The 26,472-nt window shown below is 42.5% G+C and overlaps 1 protein-coding gene across 7 annotated transcripts; it reads right to left on the bottom strand.

Annotated features, from left to right (window-relative positions):
• Positions 1-260: 260 nt before the first annotated feature.
• On the bottom strand, positions 261-24,997 carry LOC6618660 (inositol-trisphosphate 3-kinase A). Of its 7 annotated transcripts, none has more exons than XM_032725760.1 (6): positions 24,587-24,696; positions 22,397-24,104; positions 1,903-2,152; positions 1,565-1,833; positions 1,256-1,366; positions 261-1,159 (listed from the first exon to the last, which is right to left on the bottom strand). In XM_032725760.1, the coding sequence occupies exons 2-6, from the start codon at positions 24,080-24,082 to the stop codon at positions 788-790; spliced, it is 2,688 nt and encodes an 895-aa protein (XP_032581651.1). In that variant the 5' UTR covers positions 24,083-24,104; positions 24,587-24,696; the 3' UTR covers positions 261-787. The 7 variants fall into 7 exon arrangements, with proteins under 7 accessions (XP_032581651.1, XP_032581656.1, XP_032581655.1 ...); XM_032725765.1 differs by lacking the exons at positions 22,397-24,104; positions 24,587-24,696 and adding exons at positions 10,362-11,003; positions 13,876-14,200; XM_032725764.1 differs by lacking the exons at positions 22,397-24,104; positions 24,587-24,696 and adding exons at positions 2,600-3,686; positions 8,085-8,155.
• Positions 24,998-26,472: the final 1,475 nt, after the last annotated feature.

The following is a 26,472-nucleotide window of genomic DNA, read 5'->3' as shown; positions in this document are numbered from 1 at the left end:
AATAATGTGTGATAATATGTACTGAGCAGTACTTTTAGTATAAATCGGGCCCATAAGGTTAACGGTCACACTGGTCATCATTTTGCCGCCAAAATGAAAAAACCGCGCTTTTTTTAAATTTGCATTAAGAGTGAGTCCATAGACCTACTGATTCCTGTTTATAATAACTATTTCTATTCCACTTTGGCGCAAGTAATATATTATATTTATTATGCTTGGCCAATTCTGTGCTCACTCCACAAATAAATTGAAACAAGTACTTTCGTTTTTCTGGTTTAACTGAATTTAATAGTGCACAATTAGTAGTATTTAGTAGGTAGTCGCATAACCATTATATTAAAAACTTAGTCTAAGCTCTTGTTGCGTGTTGGGTGTTCATTTCTTAGTTACTTTTCGTATCGTTACGATCGACAGTTTCAACTGCCTTGTGGGGATTGTCTCCAGCCATTTGGGTATCTCTAGGATTCGCCAAACGTGAATTTTTTTTTTTTTTGGATAAATAAATTACACTACAGCAGCAGCACATATAGGCCAGGCTATATATCTCCTATATATGTATATGTACGCGTATATCGTACATAGTAAAAATATGTGTATGCATATTGTGATTTCAGTCTTTGATTTTAAACTTAAGGGGTTAAATGTACGCAAACTGTTAGAAAAAAAAACAAAAAAAAAAAGTATAACTTAGCCTAGGAATTGGGGATTAATCGATTCGGAAATTGGAAATGTCTTTGTCTCCGGGGCCCAGCCCCAAACCTCCGTGTAGAAATGTATAGATTTCCCATTAGGGTTTGCTTTCTTCACCCGTCTCCGCTGCTGGATCTCCGCCAGAAACGGGTGACTGAATGGCCTCCGCCTGCGCTTGCGCATGCGCCTCCGCCTCCATGGATGCCTGCAGCTCCACAAAGATATCAATGAGATTGTTGATACCGATGAGATAGCCATCCTCGTGGTTGCCCACCTTCCAGGCGGAGTAGTGATCGATCCGCAGCTGCGGCGGCAGCTCCACCGTCTTGGCGAAGTCAATTAGCCATATGCTGGCGTGGGTCTGGTCGTGGACGAAGAGCAGGGAGCTGCCGATGACCTCGTGGGTCTGGAAGAACTCCGATACCGCCAGGGTGGCCCTTATGGCTCGCAAACGCTGAATGTAGCGGGGCTGTATGCAAAAAAGAAAAGAAAAAAAGAGACGAGCGCAGGGAATCCCCAAGTTAATGCCATTTAACTGGGCATGCTTGCTAATTTGAATACCCACCAAAATATGTGGGTGACCGCTGAGGAACTCGAGAAAGGCCAACTTGATTTGTTCGCGTGACTTCGTCGTTTTGAAATCTTTGGAACTGGTGCCATCGCTCTTCTTGATGCCCTGCGAATGATGTTTAGACGATTAAATTAATGGCTTTCCATTACCTTTTCTGAATGAATAATTAATGTTATCATTCGATTTAAAGGATGTGCACTTTGCACGCTTCTCATCCACATAGTCGTATGTAAATTGAATGGTTTCGATTTTTGGGGTGGCTATTCAAGTTTATAAATATACTCAATTCAAATTCAAGCCCACCTCGATGCGGAATCCCAGCGTGGCCGTGCTGGAGATGGTCTCCCGCCAGACCATGTAACGTGGCTTGGTCACCGCCTTGGCCGCGTGCTCCTCGGCGGTGGGGGCGTGGCTGTCGATCTGGATCATCTTGTCGTACATGTCCTTGCGCAGCTTGGGCCTCTCCTTGGCCTTGGACAGCTCTTCCTCCAGATAGGTGCGCACACCCACCTTGCAGTCCATCACGCACGGCTGTACATAGTCACTGAGCAGATCCTGCAGCTGCAGGTAGACTGTTTGCGCCACAGGATTATAACAGTTAGAATATATAGTTAGAAGAATAATAACAACTGCCCACTCACGTTCGCCATCCTCGCTGGTCACCTGACCTTTGTAAACAGGCACATAGGGCCGAAGCAGATCGTGCATGAGAATCTGGAAGCACTCCTCCTCCTTAGGACAGAGCTTCTTGAGCACGGTGCCCGGCTCGGGACCCGCCTTGAAGTTGCCCTGGTGCCCGGCCAGTTGGACCCATGGATAGCGCTGCTTCTTGTACGTCTGGAAGAAGGGCGTCCACTGGACGATGTTGCGGATCTTTCGCCAGCCGGAGCTCTGCAAGAATCGTGGGCAAATCGATTACTCAAGACGATGCTAGAAATATCAGCATTTTCCATCTTATAATATAAGTGTACAAAGTCTGCGAGAATAATACGTTAAATCAATTAGTAAATAGTTCATAATAATGTTACAGACTGTTGCTACATTTCGCTAATAATGCATTAACTAATTAAGTTTTGTTTGTTTATTGGAAACGAAACAGTTTGCATGAGACAGCTGGCTAATGACCCATTTTTGTGCCCTGATTTTTCAGCTGAGTTGTTATCACTCGATCACATGTGAAAACACGAGCGGAAAAATCACGTGGATACACCAACTTATTTTTTGATCTATAAATTCGGTTGTAACTTATATAATTTAACACAGAGTATGTACACAGATGTATACAAACCCTCCTATCCTGAGATAGGATCTATCTATATATCGGGCTACCCATCCTACCTTCTTGCCGGTGGTGGCTTGGGATGCGGTACCCGATCCCGATCCCGTTGCCGAGCCGGCCGCTGAGGTGGACACATCCGAGTCCCACTCGGAGCTGAGATCATCGCTGCTGGCATAGCCGTAGTCCCGTGGCATGGGCACCTCCAGCAGCGACTTGGAGTACTGGATGTAGCCGGGACACAGACTTTGGCCCAGCGGCGAATGCGATCGTCGCGGTCCCGGACTCGTTGGCGATGCGGGCGAGGTGGGTGAGCCCAGGGGCAGCGAATGCTGTTGCGACAGCTTGCGGCCCAAGTTCAGGCGCAGGCCACAATTGTGGGCCACATGCTCGCCCGAATTGGCCGTAATGCTAATGGTCGGCATCGATAGCTTCTTCTCCGCCCGCTGGCGAATCCCATGGGCCTGGGCGAAGGCCAAGCTGCATTTCCGTGGCTGCATATTGTTGCCGGAGAGCTTGCGGCGAAAGATCTTCTTGGAGGAACTGGGCAAAGCGGTGGCATTGCTGGCACCGCCACTTGTCTCCGACTTCTGGCCCGCATCCTCGCTGTCCGCCGATGTCGGTCTGCGTCCGGAATCGCTATCCTCATCGGCCTCCTCGCCCTTGTCTTCGCCATCGTCATCGTCACCATTTTCGTTTTCGTCTCCATTTCCATCCTCCTTCTCTTCATCGACGTCGTCATCATCATCGTCGAATTTCAATTTGGATATCTCCTCGGGCGGAACGTCTGGGAAGTGCAGCAGCTTCACGGTCACCTTCTTGCCCGCCTCATTGTAGTACACCTCCTTGGCGCTCATCCTGTCGAAGTCCTCGTAGATCCGTACCTGCGGCGAGGGCGGCGGCGTCGGTGGCGTTACGGAGCCCTTGGCCTTGCCGTTCAGTGTTATGCCACTTGTACTTCCGTTTCCGGTTGCCAAGGCCGGTAATCTCGCTGGCCCGTTCTTCTGCTTCTGATTCTGATTGGGTGTATTCGGCGGCTGTGGCTGGCTGAGGGCGCACACGGACATCTTACATGGATTATGGCCCACGGCACTCGGTTAAGTGCATCAGTGGCGGTATCTGGTAGCGAATGCAACTATGTATGTACTTCTGCAAATTGGGTAACGAAAATTCGAAGATTGAGATACACAGATCGGAGTCAGAGAGCTGGAGAGCTGAGCAGTCGCTGCACTTCGCATTCTGCGCACTTGCGAACCCGTTCGCGCCTAAAAACCACATCATATTTCCCCGCCACGATCATAACGAGCGATTGAGCGGATCAAATGGATCCCCAAGCCACCCAGATACCCTTCCATCAAGTCACTGAACATGGGAGTCTATAGAGCATTTAGATCTGCCTGCTTGCCCAGTAAAGCCTATTGAGGATTTACTTTCACCTGACAGTTCCTATAGTTCCACTTTGGAGTACGCTGAATCCCTTCTTGATCAGGGAATCATCGCTTCGTTGCAGCTGAGTCTTTGGCTTTTGACTGCTTTTGGGCTTATATAGATGTGTTTGTTGCAGTTGCTGCTGCTGCTGTAATGCGCACACATCAATCAAAATTGATTAAATTTACCACATACATATGTATGTGCCATGTAACGCAGTTCGCAAAAAGCAAAGATAGACGAAACTAAGTAGGCATTGTCGGAGCGTGTTGGCATCTTGGCAGCTCCATCTGCGGCATCCGAAGCTAGAAGCTGGCAAAATGGTCAAACTGGCCAATGGTCACCGGCTACATCGGCAACCAGCGGCACCAACTAGCAAACAGCGACACCATCGAGCGGCAACCACAAGCGAAACCGCCCAGAGTCGGGCAAGGCAATCCAATCCAATCCGAAACCCAAATCGAACAGCACATTATGATAATAATGGAAATGCCAGCGACGCGGCTATCCAGTTACGCCAGTGCACAACAGCAACAATACTCGCTTATATATATATGTATATATACATATATATCTCCTGCCATACAAATACCAATACATAGGCATGTATATGCGAACTGAAATTTCTTTATAACATTTGACGTCATTTGCAAATGTTGACGCCGTCGCCGTGAGGCGATAACGAAGCACCAACAGCAACATGAGCCACACAACACCGGCAACATCAACAACGCCAGCAACATCAACAACAAAGCAACACCAGCAATATCAACAACACAACAACAAGCCTGTTTCGCCGTCATCTAGAGAACTTTGGTACTCCCCATATCAACCATAGATCTCTCCGCTTAACGTACTTTGTAATACTACTCGGTGCTCGGCGATCGCCTACTATACATTTGGCTTATCTAATTCTGATTCAAGTCAAGGGTTGCAATTGCAAGGGCTTGAATACTAAGTGCTAGTAAGTGGGACAAGGGTTTCGACTTTATCAGCAATTCCAGAATATTCAGAGCTCTAATAAAGTTACTACACAGTTTTACCTAGCGTGTTAATTAATGATATCTTTCTGGTTTTAAGTTATCAGTAAGATGTGGGTATATATCATAAGGAACGAGATCTTATCTCAGCTATATGGCTGCAAAACAGGGCTATAATAAGGGCTCAAAGTATTTGACCACAAAGATCTTAGATCGAACTAAAGTTAAGCTTGGCATGGCTTTCTTTATACTTAAGCCTTAATAATGTGTATATTATTAGCAACTACAATTTTTAAGACTGCGATTTACCCTACTCTCTATCTTTTGCCAACTCTGTTGTTTATTAATAGCTCGGGCATACATGGCGTATGTGTGATATTTCTTAAACCAATGCTATTTGCTGCTTGTATATTAATAGTTATTTATAAAGTTAGTTATAAAGAGCAAAGCGATATGCTATTCAATAAGCCAAAGAAGATTAAAAGAACTTAGGATTCTTTGAGTTTTCCCAATAATATATAATCGATCATATGATATTCCATTCCTTTCTTCCTTCCCTTATCTTCCAATATATATTCGCATTATATTTCCATCTAGCTGGGCTTGGTTTCGGATTGCGATCCGTTCTTAAATACAAATTTGCTCGTTATCTAATAAAAACAATTGTACAATCTTCGATGCCGTCAACACCAACAACGAAGAGAGCAACAAAAACACCGAGACCGACGTCGACGATAACGACTCGATATATCGCGCTGTGTACTATGCATATAGATAGATACATAGATACATCGGATCGTGTGTGCACATATGTGTTTTTTTTTTGGTATGCACTCGCCACCCCCACTTGCCAACCATCCCCCTGTGGGCGCACCACCCACTACCCCCCTAAATTAACAGCACCACCCACTCTCACAAAAAATGGACACTCACATTCGCATAACGCAATTTCTCTCACTATTTCTTCAGTTTTTTTTTGTTAACTACCAAAAGCTTCAAATTAATAAAGTAAACAGTTTGTTGTCCACCGCCCTCTCGCTCTTTGCCACCTCAACTACTCGCTCTTTCAATTTCTCTCTGTGTGAGTCTCTGTTTCTCTTCTTCTATTTGTGCACTGGAAAATATTGCGCTGCATTTTTTTAATGAAATGTCAGAAAATTAATTGAAATGCGCAGATTGCAGCTCAAATTGATTAGTTCATAAATACCAAATAATTTTTTTTTTTTTAAGATTTGAAATTTATGCACCAATTTCGGAAATTGATCATGCCCAATTTAATATAATAATAGCTTTTCTCTGAAAGATAGCTATTTGTACAACATTCGATGCGTTTTTTGGTTGGCCATTAACAACCCCAATTGATTATCGTTTTTTTCTTATTATTTTTTTTTCGGTGTGCCATTGACGCACAGAATGGATTTTGGCTGTGGCTTTGGATTCGGATTCGGATTCGCATTCGGATACGGTCTTGGGCCTCCAATTGTGAGTGGGGCTGCGAATGTGGGTGGCTGGGCGGATGTTATTGAAGCGATCAAGCACCAATTAAGGCACCTGGGTGGGATGGGGGGTGGGGGTGTGGGGTGCTGGGGTGATTTAGTTCCATTTTCGGCTACTTAATGAGCTTCAATTGCCGAATTCGCAGTGCGTACGCAAATGAGCACGATTTCTGAAGGTGCTGCTGCTGCTGCTCTTCAATTATATAATTCGCGTTAAATTTTTTTGGATATGGCCTGTTGGGTGGGTGGTGCTGCTCCCCCAATTGCGTAGCACCTAACTTTGCATTGGAGGGGGTTTCAGGGGGTTGGGGGTGGCTGTAGGTTTGTTTGGGTGGGGTGGGTGGTGAGGGTGGGGCGTACTCATTGACGTCGTCGTTTATATAGTGTGTAAATGTTTACATAAATGTGAATACTCGGATTTTCGGAGCAAAAGTCAGTTCGCTATTTCAGTCATCTAGTATAAGAGTTCTGACTGCCCTCTCTTTCGCTCCAACTCTTGCTCTCTCTCTCTCTCCCGCTCTCCCTCTCCCTCTCGCTCTCGCTTCTTTGGTGGCTTTGGCGCGTGCTTCAATTAACACACTTTACAATGACAGCAGCAACACATCGCAGATTCCCCAACTTGCCACTTGATTCTGTTGAAATGTTTGGTTGACTTGGAAAGAAGGCACAGTAAAAAAAAAGTTCACACACATGCACACGAGTAATTCAATTCATTTTCATTTAAGTCGAAAGTGGAAGAAATTTTTTATTTTTCGAAATTTCATTTTATTGCCCATTGTTTTGAAGACTCAAAAAAAAAGGTTCTAAACCTTTTCTGTTAACTTTTTATTTTGTATATTTTGAAGCTTTCATTTTTAAGTGGTGTGCAGTGGAATGCTATTAAAATTGAGAATAAACACGCAATATAGCAGTTAGCATTCAATTAAGAATGATTTTATTAATCTTTTAATCATTTGTGCAATCTTTCACTAGGCTTTTATTTTACTATTTAAATATTTGGAGTGTATGTATTTGATTTAGGGATAATACAGAGCCACATGTATGATTCGGATTGTAGGGTTTTTTTTTTTGACTAGAAATTAAATTTTTCGAAATACACACACACACACACACACACCTCTTAGCAATTAACTGTTAATTAAGAACATTTATACATTTTAGTGGAATTTTTCCAGCTTTCTTTCTGCGGCTTGCTGTTGAATTCAAAATGAAAATACATAATGTGAAAAGCACACGCAACCAAAGGCAATAAATTGTTTAAAAACAAAAAACAAACTGGCAACAAAATTATAATATTTTCGGAATACAGCTCGGTTAATAATATTGCTGCTGGGCTGTGTTGCTGTTTATTATTAATTTTTTGTGTGTGTTTTTTTTTCGTATTTTTTTTTTTTTTTTGTATTTTGGTGGGCCGTTTGACGCGGTCTCTGGCATTGGCTTGACACACAGAGAGGGGCGCTCAGAAAACACAGATATACAAATTGATATACAAATATATATATATATATATATGTGGGCATGTACATATAGACGCGGCGGCGAGAGATATGTGGAAGCACACGCGGAAAGTCGGCGATACGGGCAACAGCACTACCAATAGCAATATAACAATAACAATAACAATAACAATGACAAAAACCCACAGACGAGACCCCGAGCCAGCCGCACGCGATCGCAGCAAAAGCTCAACTGGTCGACTCTGCTCTAAAAAAACGGAACCCAAACGAGCCAAACCGAACCGAACTCGCTGAGAGCTCCGCCGGCGATGAGCAGCAGCAACAACAGCAGCAGCAGCAGCAGCAGCAGCAACAACCGCAGCAGCAACAGCAACAGCAGCAACCGCAGCAGCAACACGGGAGCAGCATCAGCTTTCATTTACGGGAGTCCTACCAATAAATCCCATCGAAATCCAGTCCGAAATCCGCGAGCTCAGACTGATAAGGCAGATTAGTCGGATTTGGGGGTGATATATGTATGTACATATGCACTGACAAAAATGACCGAGTATCACATTTGATATCGGAAAATGATATGATAAGTTCAGACGGCATACATAAACAGCATGAAATGATATTGAAACAGATATCTCAAAAAGTAACTCAAAAAGTATTCTAAAATATTAGGTAAGCCATTAGGTAAACCTATTAAGAGCACCCTCATTTCGTTATATATTATTGCTTATAAGAAAATATTATATTTTACCTTTTAAACCTGCTAAGCACAAACTAAAGATACCAAACTAAACAAACTGCAAGATTTTGTAGCTAGGAATTTGAACCAATTGAAATATGAATTTTTTCCAGTGTACCTAGGCACAAAATTATCACCTGGAAGAGAGAGGGGTCCCAACCTGGGGAACAAAGCTCATTAGTTGGCCTAGACTCACCCGAGATGACGTAGTTTAATGATCAAGGCCATCGGGCCGTGACGTCAATGATAACAAGATCAGCGGAAAATGCCATTACGATATGATCGAGTTGCTTGCTTGATATTTTCAAAAAAAAGTGACTCCTTTCTCAGAATTCCTTTTTCGTTTAGAAAACATACCAATCAGTTGTTAATTTTTCTGTATCATCAATATCGATGTGAAAGGAAGTTTCCACCAAATTAATCAGCAAATTTCAGTGAAATGTTTACAGATTGCACGATTTGTGTATTTCCCCTCTGCGAAAACGTAAAAACACAGCCTAATATTGTGTTTGCCCTATGCTGTCTGTTCATTGTTATACGAATAATTGCATATCATTGTTTATTTGTGGGAACTGGGTAAGTTGGCTTTGTAAATCAGCGAACATGGGCTTAAATGTAAATAAACAAAATGGGGAAGAGCTAAAGAGGAGTTGCCAAGAAAACAATAATGAAAAGTTTCGTAAGATCGCCGCCAAGATCCTTATTAAATATGACTCACAAATCACTTTCTCTGGGAGAAAGTTTAGGGCCATTAAAAGACGAAAATTTAATACAAATTGCATAAGCAATATGGATCTTCATCTTCATCGTCGCAAGATCTATAATGAATCTTTCTTGCTAAGCTTCCTGGGAAGAGAAGATTGAGTTAAGATCGCTCTCTTCTGCGAATCTTCACGAATCTCAAGGCCTCCGCCCACTCCCGATTCCCCGCCTCCGCTCCCGCTCCCATTGCGCTTATCAGTTGAACGATCTCATTTTCACACGATCCACGCTTTACGCATGAGCGGCTCTCCCTGTCTCGCTCTCTCTCACTCGCTCTCTCTCCCTCCCTCTCTCTTTCTCGAGATCACTATCTCAGATGCTAGTGACGTCAATGGGATGGAAGTGGAGCTTTCCGGCTGGACCGGTCCAAGAGTCCAAGCCAGCGCTGTGCTTTTAGCCAATAAATAGCCAGACCATAATATCATATAATTCTCTTAATTTAATACAAATATTTGTATTCTGTACAATGTTTATAAACAATTTAAATTCAAAGAACTTCACTTGCATTTGAAAATATTTTTAACATCTAGTTGTCACACTCATAAATACAATAAAAACGTAATAAGAAAATGCGGGGCCATTTTAAGTTTATTTTGATTATACTGTTTTTTAGCTGTAATTTCTGCCAACACTGATTGAAACCTAATAGCAGATTAAGAGCTTTATTGTAGCGGAGACAACCTCCCTAGTTGGAGCTTTCGTGGCGAAAATTGAAAAGCTTAATAACGGTTATGGTTTTTAAAGAGTATACTAGTTCATCTAGAAGATATTCATTGGAACTAACAGTAATTTGGTATAACATTTAAAGATATGTAAAGTAAAGATGAATAACTTAAACTACTTATTTAATGTAGCTTGTACACAAATATAAAGACATTTGTTATAAATAAACCGAAACAAGAAAGTAATTTACAAAATCGTCGATAAATACCCGAACCCAATATTAAAGCAGTACCGCGATGGCTTACCTTCTTCTTCGCCGCCTCGGAGGCACTAATCACGTAGAGATCAACGATGCCCAGGAGGCAGTCGTCGCAGCGGCACACGTCCTCGCCGAAGGCCAGAGAGCCCAGGCTGCTGGTGGAGTCCAAGGAGTCGGTGCGTCGCAGGCGGCTAACTACGCCCATGCCCAGGCCCAAGCCCAGGCCCAGGGTCAGTGGCATGGGCAGGGCGGCCATGCCGCCGACCGCTGGCGGATTGCTTGATGTGGGCGAGGGCGTGGGCGTGGCCGAGCCGGAAGCGGTAGGAGTTGCGGAAGCGGTGGAGGGAGCGCCGCCCGCTGCGGCAGCCGCCTCAATCTTGCGGGCCAGCAGCTGCTCCATGAGCGTCCGCGGCCGCGAAGAGGATGGATACAGGGCCATGTCCGCCAGGCGATTGCCGCCCACTGCGGCTGCTGCACCTACAGCTGCACCTGCACCTGCTCCTGCTCCTGCCGCCGCTCCTCCTGCCGCTCCCTCTGCCGCTCCTCCTGGTCCTCCTCCGTCCACCTCCGCAGGCGGCGAGTTCTTTGCCTAAGTCTTTCGTTTGCCCCTTCGCGACGCGATATGTTTCTAATTCCAATCGAGATTTCGATAATCTCTATTTTTAGCTAAGCGATAGTTGGCACATACCTGCAAGAAAAATATGGAAATTGGTGTAAGTAAAATGTTTTCTTTTTTCTAAAATATAAATAGTTAGTAAAAATCATTAAAGAGCCTTTGCCACTTTTGTAAATTATATATTTATAATTCAAGCATTTCACCCATTCATACCAGTTTATCTCCGCCTCGAAACTAAACTTTCCAATAAATCATTTTAATCGGTTTTCGGTTGACATTTTCAATTTCAATATTGAACTCCGCCACCCAAAATAGCTGAAAACACACATATCTTGCCATGACTTCTTTGGACAAGCTATAATTTATGGGCCACAAGAGATTACTTTAATTGATCAGCCATTAAAAATAATCCATAGTTCGCCCATACACAAAATTGACGACCTCCAATAGTTTACAAAATTCGAAATTAATGACTACCATCTATTTTGGCTGACAGGCCCTTGTTTTTATGTTGTATAGTCTACTTTGAGTTGGAGCGCTTAATAAAATTAATCATTTCAATCCATTTCCTCGCTCTTCGGGTGAATTTCCGCTGCTGATTGCTAAATTATGTTTATCTTTCAGTTGGCCATTTCCCAATCGCCGCTAATCACTGCAATCCATTTCAGTCCGACTTGAGATATCTTATAAATTGGCCAAATTAGTGTAATCAACGCAATCTTCTGCGGCCGACACGAACCATATCAATATGGTATATTGAATTCCGTCAATGATCTGCGATCTGGAATCTCCGATCTACGATCTCCGCACACAAGCTCCAATCTTATCTTCTTTTGCGTGGCTTCTTTGGACATTCGCGAAAAACGCACAAATTTATGGACCACAATTTGTTGTGTGTCGGCCGCTTATCTGAATGGATCTGAATGGCTGGATGGGGTGGTGGACTGGAGTATTGGTGGATTGGTGGGCCACATGATACCATATCCTCGGATGAAGAGAGAGGTGGTGTGATCTGGGATTTGGGGCGTTAGAAGTGGCATTCGCTTAATCGGCGTGCTGATAAAAGTTTCTTGTTAATTAACATGAAAGTGCAGCAGACACGGTCGAGATTTTATTTTTCCACCTCATTTTTATTTCAACCTCCCCGCCATTTAGTTGCGTTGAAAACGGAAAATTGAAAATGGAAAATTGCAACCCGTCGGTTGGTTTTAAACTGGCTCGGGCCTCCTTAGCCAGTTTTAGTTTTCAAGTCGTCATCGGCATCATATCGTCGCATTTATGCGCACATAAAAGTTAAATAATAGATCCAAAAGATACTTTTGCCAAGACCGTGTGCAACTCCGACTCCAGATCCAACTGCAACTCCAATTGCAGCCGCGACCAGTTGTTGTTGTTAGCCAAATGATTTATAAGCGGCCTGGGCTGGCTCGCACTTTTTGGCCGTTGTTATACCCTGACCATAAATCCGAAATGGATATAGTACGATTTAATGGCCAGGTCGGGCAGATCATCTACGCTAATAAATAAATATATACTAAGCACACAATTGAGCGGGCACAAAGCATCGAATATTCGGTGGGATTGGAACTATTAAATAATAATGGCATTTAGTAATAATATGAAAATAATACGCAATAATTGCCATAATATGGTAATGCGCTTTAATTCGAATTCAAAATCATTAACCACTCAAAAGCACACTTAGAATAAATATATATAGTTTCACTTTAAAACGTAAAGTTTAAGTGAAGTTGTGTCGCAGAAAATATTAGGAATAGTTACTATTTTGTTGCTCATTTTTCAAATCATTCATACAGCAAATATATAATTTTCAGATATATAAGGCACACCTTGGTCAGAAAAAAAAAGGGTTTGCTAGGGGTTACACCTATCTATATGTTCATAAGAAAGTATTTTTTGTATATCTTTTGAGCAGAATTTAAGAGCTTATTGAGCAATGAATTAAATATATTATAATAAATGGTAAGTTAAATAATGCAATTAATACTACTATCATTGGATTCCCCATGTTCGATAGAGCAAATAAAGTTCGTGTTGTTTTCCCAGCCCCCTTGACAATTTTCCCCGCCATTTTGCTGGTTTTCGCTTCAGTTTTTCCAGCTTTTCCTTCGCCCCACTTCGGTTTTCCCAGCCCCTAACCACCGCTGCCCACCCGTTTGTTTGCCTGTTGTGTATTGCTTCAGCCAACTGTCTTGTACTTTTATGGGCGCTCGTCTTATCAATAATTTATGTCAGATTATACCGTTATGTCACAATAAATTAAAGTTGGCAACTTATTTTCCAGACTCCACAGACTCGGCTTGTATTTGGCTTTTAAATTTTTTATTATGGCCAAATCTGTCAGTTTAGTGGCACATTTGGAAAAGTGCCTGCTCCTCCCTCTCTCCATGCGAGATTTTACTCGCTGATCCAGTTGAGATCGGCGGGACATCTTTGCTCGCTATATATATATAAAGATATATATGTATATATATTTGGCCGTTGGCGTGCGGTGGCAAATTTCACTGTCACGCCTCGTTTTCAATTAACTTGTTGGCGGTACGCCGCACTGGCCATAAATCAAATGAGAGGTCCCCCTTTTTGAAAAAAATAAAGAAAAAAAGAAAAAGAAAAAGAAGAACTACGGGTTTTTCCCATACATATTTTCCGCTGCTTTTGGCCCGCTTTGATTTATGAAGATCGCTTCATTCGGCTGCCGCTTGCATGTCAAAGTTTATCGACTTCTGATTAATGCCTTTGTCGGCGCCTCGTAGGCCCCACTGTTCGCACTGTAACAGCGTCCCTCTGTCCGCAGTGTCCACTGTATGGCGACCATAAAAGCCATAAGGCAACTGCCACTGCAACTGCTGTTTATGGTAGTTGCATGTCTGCAGTGGTCACCTGGCCCCTAGGGTCAGTTTATAAAATATATACTCGTACGCACATATATATATCTATGCTATCTCTGGTAGATGGATAAACCTGCTGCACACACACACACTTAAGCATACAGCGAAAACCCACTCAATGGGAATCCTCCATCTTCGCGTACAAAAAAATTAAAAAATTAAATAAATAAAAAACGATATAATGCCACGCAAAGTAAATAAACGTAAAGAAACCGAGCACAAAAAATTGTTTTCACGAGTTTTTTGTTTTCTATGTTCTTATCGTATCGTATGGTATTTGGTATAAGTTAGGGTATATGGGTGCGTATCGAAACGAATAGGATCGGAGCTGCGATCGACCGCTTGTTGACTTTGGAACGGCACTCGGGCGACTGAGGCATCGCCGTTACAGCGGCAACAAGCAAAGCTATCCGGCTATCCAACTAACAACCGATTGCTGCCGCACAACGAAGTTGAACGGCGAAGTACTGATCGGCGCTGAAACGATCGTATGCACACACATGCAGGAAGCAGGGGGGATGGGGGATTGGCAGGGAGTTCCGTGGTTAACTATCCTTGGTCCTTAAGCCATCTGGAAGTGGAGCTAATCGCCACATAAATCAGGCGGCGACACTGCGGCAACATGATGGAATAATGACGCTGATTGAAACATGCGAAAATCCGGCGAGAAAAGTCAAAGGGTCTGTTGGATGCCCTTGACAGTGACAGTTTCCCTAATACACTGACAGAAATAAGTGCACATTAAACACATTCAATTGCACATTAATTCAGAAACAAACACCATAAATACTGGATACTTTATAACATGATCATAGATAAGGTTTTTTAGCCAAATTCAATCATACAATGGAAAAAGTTTGTTTTTTATCGCAAGTTACTTACAAAAGAACATAGCACAGATATTATTAAAAATGTATCTGTAAGATAATTGTAAATAAATAAATATAAATATAAATATATTGTGTTTAAAGATCAAATTCTTGTAAACAAAAATGTGAATTATGTTATATATTTATTAACAATTACAAAGATGTGCTGCATGTGGTGCCAATATCCCATGTTTTATCTAAACAACTTCTTAGCTAATTTCTTACAGTGTAGGGCCAAACGCAAAGTCGGACTCCTTGTCGCCGATCCTCTGACAAGGCGACTAATTGCGGCGGCAAATTGCCGCTGCCATTTGATTTGCATAATGCAAATTGCCGGCGTCTCTAATCGGTAGCTCTCCATCTTCCCCGCCCTGCGATATATATATATATATATATATATATATATATATTTATATATGTATATATATGTAGATGTATAGCCCCTTTAGGGTATAACTTGGCTTTATGACGAGCGCACGGCTGTCACAATATTTGTATGCTATTAATTGACCACTTGTCACCCGCCCCCTGCCGGCCACGCCCCTGAAATGGGGGCATGGATATACTAAGTGTTTTATGGAGTCGCTCTGATGGCTTGAAACGATAAGCAGGCAGCTGGAAGTGAACGTGGATATGGTCATGGATGTGGATGTGGATATGGAGACGGAGTGCCCAATTCCAACCAATTTCCATCCCAATCGGATTCAAAATCCAATCCCTAGCTGCCACCCATACTCATAGCCTGTCATATGGCAACTGAAGTGAAGCCGCAAAAAGATACAAAGATACATACGGAATGAGACGCGGGCTCTGGGATTGGAAGTTGACTGAAAAATTAAGTGTTCTATTCTCGCAGGTCCAAATGCGGGAAATGGGCAATAAAATATGAAACATCCACGGACTAAAGCCTATATAAAAAAAGGGAAAATTAACTACGTTAATCTGGTGAAGAGTAAAATTTAGGCTTTTAAAAAAAATTCAAATATATTTGAGTTTCATTTAAAGTGATAGATATTTAAAGATATTTAGATACATTTGTATCTATAAGCATTTTTTGTTATCTTTTACTAAGTTTGTTATGTTATATATATAAAAAAAGGTGTTGCAGCTAATTGAAGAAAATTAAAAATTAGGCTTTTAAAAAATATTGAAATATATTTGAGTTTTTTTTAAGTATCTCTATCACTTAAAGATAGCTAAAAGATAGTTAGATACATTTGTATCTATAACCATTTTTTGTTATCTTTTACTACAGTTGGTATGTTATTATATATACACTTTTTTTAGCGCCACAACGCCATTTTCTCAGTGTATCTCTAATCGAATTTTCCACCTACCCCCTGCCCCCACCCCTCCTCCACTCCTTCATCAATGGCAAACCTATCCGATTTCTCTATCTGTTCCTTCGGTTATCTCCACTGTGGCCATCTAATATTAGAAGGCGATATCTATTGCCTTGTACAAGTGCGCTTGTTGCGCCTTATCAGCAATTGGCAAAACATGTTCGCGTTTAGGGTGCGTCTTTGGGGGCCTTACTGTACTCGCAGCTACGGCGGTAATGAATTGTGAATTGAGGCAAATTAAAATATTTGCTAATTTTTTTTTATTGCACTGCCGTGGAAAAATTCAGCATATCTATTTTTGACACTATTTTATCATCCTTGACATGTGCCAATTACGTTTATTAATCTCAAAATGGCAACCAATTATAAAAAAGGTGTTAAGTTGTAAAAAATAAATAATTATATTTTCTATAATATCTTTAAAAATAGCACCTAATTTAATCTAATTCGAATACAAAGAGATGTCTGCGCTATCTGATTAAGTGCACTTATATTTTCCGAGTGAGTGCAGCTGCAATTAACTGGAATCGAATTAAGCAAATATTTTTGGTTTGTTGTGGCGATTACTTACGCCCCTTGGGAAACCAGGAAATTCTGGTTATTGCCAATCCAATTCAGTTAAGAACTAAGATATTCCGGAAACGAAAACGCAGCAGTCGAGTGTAAATCAAAGCCCATCCCACGAGTATGTTGCATGTTGCATGTTGCTGGTGGCGCGTGTGTTTCGGGTGCCATCGCTTGGGGACACGCAACACGGCTACATAACCTTTAATGGGTCCCAAAGGGGGGGCAGAAGGGGTTAGCTTGCGGCTGGGGGCTGAGAAGGGACGGGCAACTGCGTGCACTTACAGGAATGACAAATATGCCGGCACGCAAGCTGCAGTGCACCGAAAGAAATCATTTTAAGCAGAAGATACATGTACAAAATACAAACAAATTTTAACTATGCGATTGAAGTATTCAAGATTATGTGTTCAAAAGTATGCTACAAAAATATACTATTTAAACCAATACAAATGCCATTTCGAATATGCTAAGATTTAAAAACAAACTTTCCCATCAAAGTGTTTAATAATTCCTAGCTCTATACAAACATTTCTCTCACATAGTACCAGCTAGACAACAATTTCTTACTGTGTAGATGGCTTGTCCCGCGAGATCGACGACTCGGATACAATTCAGTGGAAATTGCAAACGAGAAACAAACAAAACTAGCCTTGGAATCGGAGAACCAGCTGAAAAACAATACAAAAACTGAGACCAACAAACAACTTCGACAAGAACAAATGACGCAAATTGCGTACACCCTACAATCGAAGTTAACTCCGATTCAGGATTCAGGATTGAACCTTTGATTGGACTAAGAGCTATTTTCCAAGTAGCCTTTTGTGAGAAGAATGTGTACAAATCTTCTGTCTGATGACACTTTTCATATGAAATGAACTTTGACTCGTAAAATCAATTAATGTCAATTCTTGTGTTTACTTGTTCACTGCTAGTTGTTCGCCGTTTCCACAACAATCGATCAATCAGTGTTTTTCTCGAGTTTAAATACCGATAATTTTGATAGCCAGCGCTGCGATTGATAAAAACCGATAAGTTATGACATTCTCTGTTGATTTTCGGCAGACTTTAATTGCCGTCTATTTCGATTAACGACATTTATTCGACAGCAACACAGAATTCCACTAATTGCTAAGATAACACAATTTTGTGGTAATAAACGCGCCTTCAAAATGCAAATGCAACATTTGTCGATTATTTCGATAGGCAACACCCGAATTTATTACAATAAATAGGTAAACCTATAAATTATGAATCATTTTTCTTGCTCAAAGTTCAAAGACAGCTATTAAAAAATTGTATATAAACCAAATGACTCACTGACAAAGTTCGAAAACCTTTAAGATTTATGGATCTCCTGATTTTGAAATGTTTCGGTTTGAGGCTACACCATAAGTACGATTGCCTGATATGGCCCCCCACTTCAGTTTCTAGGGTATCTGGACTTGGTCATCAATTCCTGAGGGTATTCTCTGACGCGTCCGGAGGGCGTAAAAGGGCCTCATGGCAGGGGGATAAGAATGTGGACGACAGGGGAAGAGGGGAAGGGGGGGTGCAATATAATTTACTTGTGACGATCTTCGCCTCGATCGCTGATGGGCGACAACTGCTGACGTCAACGGAAGTTGTCGCTTGAGCGAAGGTCAACGGTTTGTACCAAAAAGTACTCCCAGATACGACTTACATGAGGTTGTGTGCGATCGGGACGGGGATGAGATGTCAGCGGAAAGATCTCGCCGCTAAATCGATTTCTCACACAATTAGTGGGCGTCATAATTCCCATTCCCATACCCATACCCATTTCCATTTCAATTCCTCTGACGAATTCCCCCCGAGATACCCACTTTGTGTCCGTCGCTCGCGACGATGTGTTGATTAGATATGACGCTGGGAATGGGTCTGGGGTTTGGGGTCTGGAAATATGACTGCGACTGGCACTGGCACTGGCTGATCGGACTGTGACGGATGTGCACGACCCACCGAGACCATAAAAGCTATTAAAACCAAATAGCACCACACGATCCCATCATGGTGGTAAATGTTGCTTGGACGTCAGAGTAAGATCAGCTACGCTTCTCCTCAAATAGATGATATCGAAGCACTTGCTACTGGCCATTTAAATAGGTTTATAACATCTTGAAAATCCTGAAAGTCTTTACATTTCATTTTACACAGGAATATTAACCAGTTTCAAACTTAACAAAACCAATAAGGAACCAAATTGAACCGCTTTTGCCTGCTGTTCGCAAAAGCGTTAAGTTCAAATACACGATTTTATGGAAATGGTTATGCGAAAACTAGAGAAACTAATTTCATTTTTTAAAACCTAATATCTTATCTTACGGATGATATTCAATCAACTGATTCATTATAGAATACTATATTTATATGCCCTTTAAGATATAAATTAAATTGACTTAAAGCAGTATGAATATATGTACAATGCCTTTCACTGTGACACTTTTTCCTAATTTATACTTTTTATCAGTGCATTATTGACAATTCCCCATATAGACACTATCTTATTGCGGCTTTAAATATACATTAAGTAATCTTTAAAGTGGCTAAATTGCACTCTTATCAAACGCCATAAATGAGCTCATCAAAAATATGTGTGGAAATCTTTTTATCTAAACCATTTGGAAGACATCACAGTAAGGCGCTTTATTCCGAATGTTTAATTAATCTAATAAATATTATATCATATATATACTCTATAGGAATTCTTCTTGCACATCCTATATGCAGTATGTATCTGCGTCACATTTCCTGTTTATTATGATATAATTTGTATCAATATTTTGCGCTTCATAAAGAAGATACTCCTCCATCCATTAAAAGACTCGCTCGCTGACTTTGCACTTTAGTGCTACGATATTATTAATGATCATGCCTCGAATGTTGTACAAAGAAGACGGGGATCGGATTTGGAGTGGGGGAGGGTGATGGGGTTTTTGAAAACAAAGGCGGCCCAGTGACGTCACAGCGACGTCAGCGGACCAAATGGCGATATTCTCGCTGACTTTGGCACCCACACAGAGGCTTTATCTTTAAGTAAGCAAAAGGCATTTCTATGAAGCCCACGCCGCAGTGTCCACAATAGCAAAACAATACGAAGAAACAGGCTCGAGCCTCGGGCAATTCGGTTCAGTCCTCAAAGCTCCAAAGTTTCCATCTCGATGAAATGAGCCAGAGAAAACAACATCCCGAAGCGTAAATGGAATGCGAAGAATAACCCAAACAAGATCGCCCCATCCAAACTATAATGACAACTGTGATAAGGCGCGGTGACAGGCATGGGTTGGGCTCTTCTGGGTGGGATGAGTAGGATACCAGGAAATGGGGGTCCCAGGAATGCCAAACCAAACAGTGGAGATATCGGGCGAAGCTAACAAATGCCCAGCATCATGGGTCTGATGATATATGTATGTGTGTATGTATGCATGATCTAGTATATCCATTCCTGATAATGCGCCAACTTCTACGACTCGAAATATGAATGAAACTTGAGGTCGTTTCGTGGAATTAGATAGGAATACCAGATATATGGCATGTTCATTGGAATTTCATAGGCATCAAGCAGTTGGACTGAGCAGCAAAATAATAACAATTTCATAAATAAACTAAATGATTTCGTAAAAGTACGAACTAGATGGGTTTTTCCAGTCAAAATTAAGTTGGTTCGCCGTTTAGCAAGGCCACATCACTGCGTATGTTCTTATTAAGCATATTCACGAGGGAATCTAAGGCAAATCAAAGGCAATTCCCATAACAAAAAAAAAATATAAGCCAGAGACGGAAGTTGAATAAGAATCGTATTCAAATGGGCAAGGAACTTGTAATGACATGCTAATCAAATTGAAGTGTATCTTACAGAGCACTGGAGGCTGAATAAAAAGTGTATGCAAATGTGGCGATAAAAGCATTAACTGGGTCAGAAATTGCACAGATTTGATTATAGACTAAAAACTTGACTTCATATTGAGGTAGTTTGAAAAGAATTTCAAGAAAAATACAAACAAGTCGTCATTTAGTGTGCAATATTATCATTATGCTTGCAGAAAATTCGCCATCTCTGAGATACTTTCTTATCAACAGTGCTGGTGCTTGTAAACACAATCCCCGGGACTTATAGAGTAATCCCCACCGACACGAGGGCTCGTGTGTCATATAGACCATATATGCGAATCCTAATGGGAACGGTGACGTATGCGTGATATCACCCAAAGATAAGCCACAAAAAAAAAATAAAAATAAAAAAAAATTAAGAAAAAACAACAAAGACAGGGCATAATACAATTGTGTTAGACAGGCGGATGGGATCATCATAGATATAACCAGACTATATAGTAGTATAGTATATGGTATTAAGCATAAATAAGCCACATGCCCGTGGCTTAAAAAAAATATAGAAGAACAGGCCATTTCTGGGATGCCTCCAATTATTGCTTTTGTCGGCGGCGAGGGTATATATACCATATACTACTATATGAATGCCAGGGAGATAAACCCGCTTGATAAGCGCGTAAAATTATTAACCAAACACATACATACATAGGCACACATACATATACGACCAGACAACACACATATCCATATCTCTTGCATATACACATATGTATGTATGTATGTATATATGGACGATGAGATATCCAGGTGAATTGCTTTATTATCGTTATCATGACTCCGAAAATTCGGTTTCTAATACTTTTATTTGCTTTACAAACTTTTCGCCGTCTGCTCACAACAGTAACAGCAACAAAAGGAATAAACCACAAAAAAGATGCCATTATATAAAGGTAAATATGTGCTGGCTTATAAATGTACATAATATTTATCTATAATACAGTATACAGTTATCTAAGATAAGCTCTTTTCCGCGCTATTGCCGCCGTTGTTTTGTCGTTGTTCCAGTTCTAGATACAAAACAAAAACGAAATGAACCAACGAATCCGAGGTTTTCGTATTTTGGTAGATTTATACTTTTTTTTTATCAAGGCACCCCCTATTTTTTAACATCACCACCATATCGTTCGCATTCACACTCAAAAAAATAAAAAAAATATAATAATAGTAGCGAACGGAAAGCGGAGAATACAAAACGACTTCTCCGAGCAACAGAACCTCATTCTAGTGATAAGATAAAAATCTAATTAATTAACAGCCTTTTAAGCAAACGCATACACTGAAAGAAGGGATCTGCATATGCAAGGTGGAAAAACCATTAGGTGAAAAGGCGGGGATTACCATTCTTGAGCCTATATATCTTAGAGCAAGACCCAAGGATCTCATCATCTTTAAAACGAGATGAAACTTTAGTAATTCGCATTATCAAGTCAGCAGTTCAAGGGATTTTCATTGTTTTTTTTTTCTTGTTATATTTAATAGATATGTGTACTGTAAAAGTCTTATTATCATAGTCTTTTTCTATAGTTACAATGGTCTTGCAGTTCATAAACTAAACGGTATAATACTGCTCTAGAGCAAAATAGATTGTTTTCAAATGAAGCCACCTTTTTTCTAGCACCCGTTTCTCCCTGTGTATATGCACCAACTTGCTTATCTCCTTCGCTGCCATTCAGACCTGCCCTCATTCACTGCTCTTTTATGCTTTCGATAACAACACAAACAATCATTAATAATATTTGTAAAAAAAAAAAAAGTGGTTAATATTAAATTTACTAGGCTGCTCCACTTTGTTACTTGTCCGTTTCGCCACCCCGAATTCTTTAGTCTAGTTTGAGATTTCCCTGGTTTGTGACGTCATCGCGGGCGCCTACCTTCTTGGATCGATCCCGCTGACGATCACCAAGCTGCGTGGCGGCCATTAGTTCGCTGATCTGGCGCTCCCTCTCACGTTCGCGATCCCCCCGCTCGTAATCCTCCTGGAGCAGCTCCTCCGCATCGCGATCATCCACATCGCGATCCTGCTCGTCGCGATCCTCGTCGTCATCCTCATCCTCCTCCTCGTCGCTGAGACTGAGACTGCTGCTCTGGGTGCTGCTCTTTCTGGCGAGCGCCACTCGGACTCCATTCACGATGCACTCGCCGCCATCCAGGGCAGAAATGGTGGATCCACAATAGTAGAGGTTACTGCAACTGCTTGCCGCACTGACATCCGACTGGCCATCGTCCTTGCCACATCCCGGCGACATTCCCGCCGCTCCCGATCCACCGTGTCCATGTGCGCCATGTGCAGCGCTATGACTGTGATGCCCCGCCTCCAGGGAACAGCGCCGCTGGCCACGCGCCCGCTGCAGACGAAAGTATTCCATCTCCTCCATGCTGATGCCGCAGGCGGTTATGTCATCCGAATAGTCGCTGACCACGACGGATGGTGTGCGCACATAGCGCACGCCCAGCGGCAGTCCACTGCCGCCCAGTTCGCTGTACGAGCTCTGGGTGGATTCACGTCGCGATCCCGGTGCGGCCACCACTCGCTCCTCGAGCAGTACCTTGGTGGGCACACCCACGCTCGGATTGCCACCGCCGGTGGGCGATGTCAGTGGCGAATCTGGCAGGGCTGTGGGTTCGGCCAGTGGCAGTAGAGCCGGTCGCAGGGGTAAATCCGTTACGGTCAGTGTCATCCGGCGTTGGGGCGGCAACGGCACATCCATGCCGCCATCGTCCACGTCCAGACCCAGGGCGGAATCACTGCTCGCACAGCGTGTGACCTTCATTTTGCGCTGCCTTGGCGATAGGCTGTTATCCTCGTTGTCGCTGCTATAGGGACTCAGTCCGCCGCCGGTGACATTGCAGCCCTCGTCCGAATTGGATGCAGTGGCTCCCGGCAGCGTCTTGGGCTCCCCCTCGTTGCTCAGCTGCTGCTGCTGTTGCTGCTGGACAATCATGGCCTGGAACTGATCGATCAGCTGTTGCACCGGCTTGCCTCGTTCCGTCTTGCAGCTGGGATAAGCAGTGCGATAGGTGGTGGTGCGAGTGATTCTAGTGTTGCTGCTCGTTTCGCTTTCGCGGGCTAATCCACCCACTTGATTGCCGAAAAACTGCGCTTTCAACTGCGCCTTGCGTACTGCCAACTCGGATATGGATGCCACTTCACATGGATTACCAACGCCACTTCGCTGGTTGGATGTGGCCGCAGTTGGGGTTGCTCTTGCTCTGGCTGTAGCTGCTGCTTTGGTTGTGGCTCTGGCTCGGGCACTAGCTCCAATCGGCTCCGTTGTCCGCTGATAACTGAACGCCGTTGCCTCTGCCGCCGTCCATTTATTTTCAATTTTAACCGTTCTCCGCGTTGTCGTTGTTGCTGTCGTTTTCGTTTTCGCCCTCGCTGCCGACGCTTTCGTCGTCGACGTCGACGGCGACGTCGTTATCTTTGGCATGACATCGAATTGGAAAGCGGGGGCGTCAGACGTTCGCGAAACCGTTCCCGTACCGCCGTCGCACGCACTCATCATCTCACATGGATGGATTGGCTGGATCGCGGGAAGAGGTGGGTAACGGTACATATATACCAGGTTAGCAAAGAGACTAATGAAGTAAGAGTGAGATTCGTTAGAACAGCAAAGATGCCACAGGAATATGCAAAAAAAGTGTAATGCGATTTGTGATAAGTTAACTGTTATGAGAACTTGGAAAAAGTGTTGAAAATGAAAAATGGAATGAAGTACTACTTCTGCAGTACTGTATAATACTTTAAGAGATGGTAAAAAAGGGAGAATGATAAATGTTAGAAGCGAGATAAAAGTGAAAGGCTGGCGATAAAACGATAGTAGAAAGATAAAAGCAGTGAAGATTTCCGTTAGGAGTCAGTGTGTGTAGATAGTTAAAAGGAAGGATGGGAACAGTTAGAAAAAGGATAGTAGAAAGAGAAAGTAGTGAAGACTTTAGTTGGGTAGTGATTAGAAGGAATTGATAATGATAGTGATTGAAGGATTGAAAGACTCAAAACTGAAAAGGTGGTTATGGTGTTGGAAAAAACGATCTGTGTTCCGCCGAAACGCGCTACTAACGCTGGCGTCGAGACAAATTCGAGTGGAACTATAGGTGAAAATTCCACTGGAATCCCCGGCAAACATTCTACGTCCGCACTTTCCGAATGGCACCTGTGCGCTGCCGTCGCCGAACTGAAATCGCTTTCTGCGGCTCTGCAGCTCTGCCCGTTTTTTCCAGCGGGCCGGCGGAGGGGCAAAGAATCCGAGAAGAGCAGCGGGGGGTAGGGGAGGCTCGAAGAATTGTACAGAAGAATCGTTGAGCCGCGGAATGGTGGAGTGGCGCAGCAACGGAGAGCAGCTGTTGTGGGGGCGGGCGGGCGTTTGGTCTTATTACTCGTATTGTTGATAGTTTTCTTCGGCAAATTGTGTGCCTTACAATTTTCGGTTGCTTTTTTTGCCACTGTTCTCTCGCATTTGAGATGGGTTTTTTGGTGCTGCTGCCACTGCGTCGGGCCAATTGTAATTGTGATCTTGAAACGTTGACGCAATGTGCAATGATCCCGCACGTACGCACGCACACAACGGTAGCTGCTCCAATTGCCGCGCGTAATTGTAAATTGCATTTGAGCACAGAGCACTGAGCGCACACAGATACGCCGCACACACACACACGCGCGAGCACACAGAGAGGCGCACGCACACCAGCACACACAGTGACAGACTGACAGGCGATGCGAGCCCAATGCAATAAAGCACTCTGCGAGCACCACTACAAGCGCACAGTCACGCACACACCGACATTGACGCACAATGGGAGGAATCGGTGATTTATCGCCGAAAAAACCAAATAATAAATAAAAAAAACCCAGCTGACTAGGAACTTTTTCCCGGAAAACAACTAAGCAATAACTATTTTTTCAAGATCAAATTTATGAAGCTTACCGAAACAAAAGATATAATTAAATTTTGCAGTACAAGCACTTATTTAGAAATAAGTGCAGTTGAAGATCTAATACAGGCAATTAAAAAATAAATTGTATGGTTTTAAACTGGCAGCAGTCTTTAGTAAACAATTACAAGCTGTAAAGTTCCCGTTGAAATATGCACAAAATTAAATAGCTCTGCCCATGTTTGTATCGTGTTCATTATTCAGCTTATAAATAAGTTCCCAGCTTGCTTTTTATAGTTAACTATCAGACCAAATGACGCAAATAGCATTTTATCGCTTTACACCAACTCTTTGCCAAGCACAAAGCCGAACGGAATGGAGTCGATTAAATTCTTCGAAATTAAAACAGAGAACAGTTCGCTACACACAAAAAATTTATTAAAAAAAAAAACCGCTTGCGTACATGACTTACGAAAGACGAAATATGTCAGTACATTTGTATAGCTCAACCGCAAACCAACGACCTACGTCAAAACTGATTGTAGTTGCAGAAATTCCGTAGCAAATTGCAAAATTTTTATGAGTTGCAATAATTACTATACCTGTATATACATACGTACGTTATGCAAGTAGATGACAAAACCGTAAGTCGCATCCGCATTCAAATTGTTCTTCGTAATTCTTCACAAGTTATAAAAAAAAAATAAAAAAAAATAAAAAAAAAAAAGGATAGCCCAATTTCCCATTAACAGGTTCATTGACTAAACGTCGTCAGATACGTATTATCTGATTGAATTTTTGGTATGCCCGGAATCTTTATGATAAGCACGTGATTCACTCCAAATGCCCACCCACTCCACGGTGCCATGACGATGATGATGATGCTGATGATGATGATGATGATACGATGGCCGTATAATGTTTATAACGATGATGATGGGTGATGGGTGATCCACGGTGCGGCATCGCACTTTGTCCAAAACGCCAGCGGCTATGACGTCAGTAGTCGGCGAACAACGCAGACGCAACAGCCCAGACAGAGACGGCGAGATGGCTGACAGAGAGGGAGAGAGGG

The sequence above is a fragment of the Drosophila sechellia genome, chromosome X (assembly GCF_004382195.2).
Source record: "Drosophila sechellia strain sech25 chromosome X, ASM438219v1, whole genome shotgun sequence".
Taxonomy (NCBI): domain Eukaryota; kingdom Metazoa; phylum Arthropoda; class Insecta; order Diptera; family Drosophilidae; genus Drosophila; species Drosophila sechellia.
Note: the sequence above shows the minus strand (reverse complement) of the source record. Positions and strands in the feature narration are given on the sequence as shown.

What these genes read in the sequence shown, in the direction of transcription:
- LOC6618660 (XM_032725760.1), bottom strand. Translation starts at nt 24,082, where the DNA reads ATGTACCGTTACCCACCTCTTCCCGCGATCCAGCCAATCCATCCATGT. An exon ending in CGCTGGGATTCCGCATCGAG is followed by an intron (nt 1,367 to 1,564) that starts GTGGGCTTGAAT and finishes CATCATTCGCAG; the next exon opens with GGCATCAAGAAGAGCGATGG. An exon ending in GCGGTCACCCACATATTTTG is followed by an intron (nt 1,160 to 1,255) that starts GTGGGTATTCAA and finishes TTTTGCATACAG; the next exon opens with CCCCGCTACATTCAGCGTTT.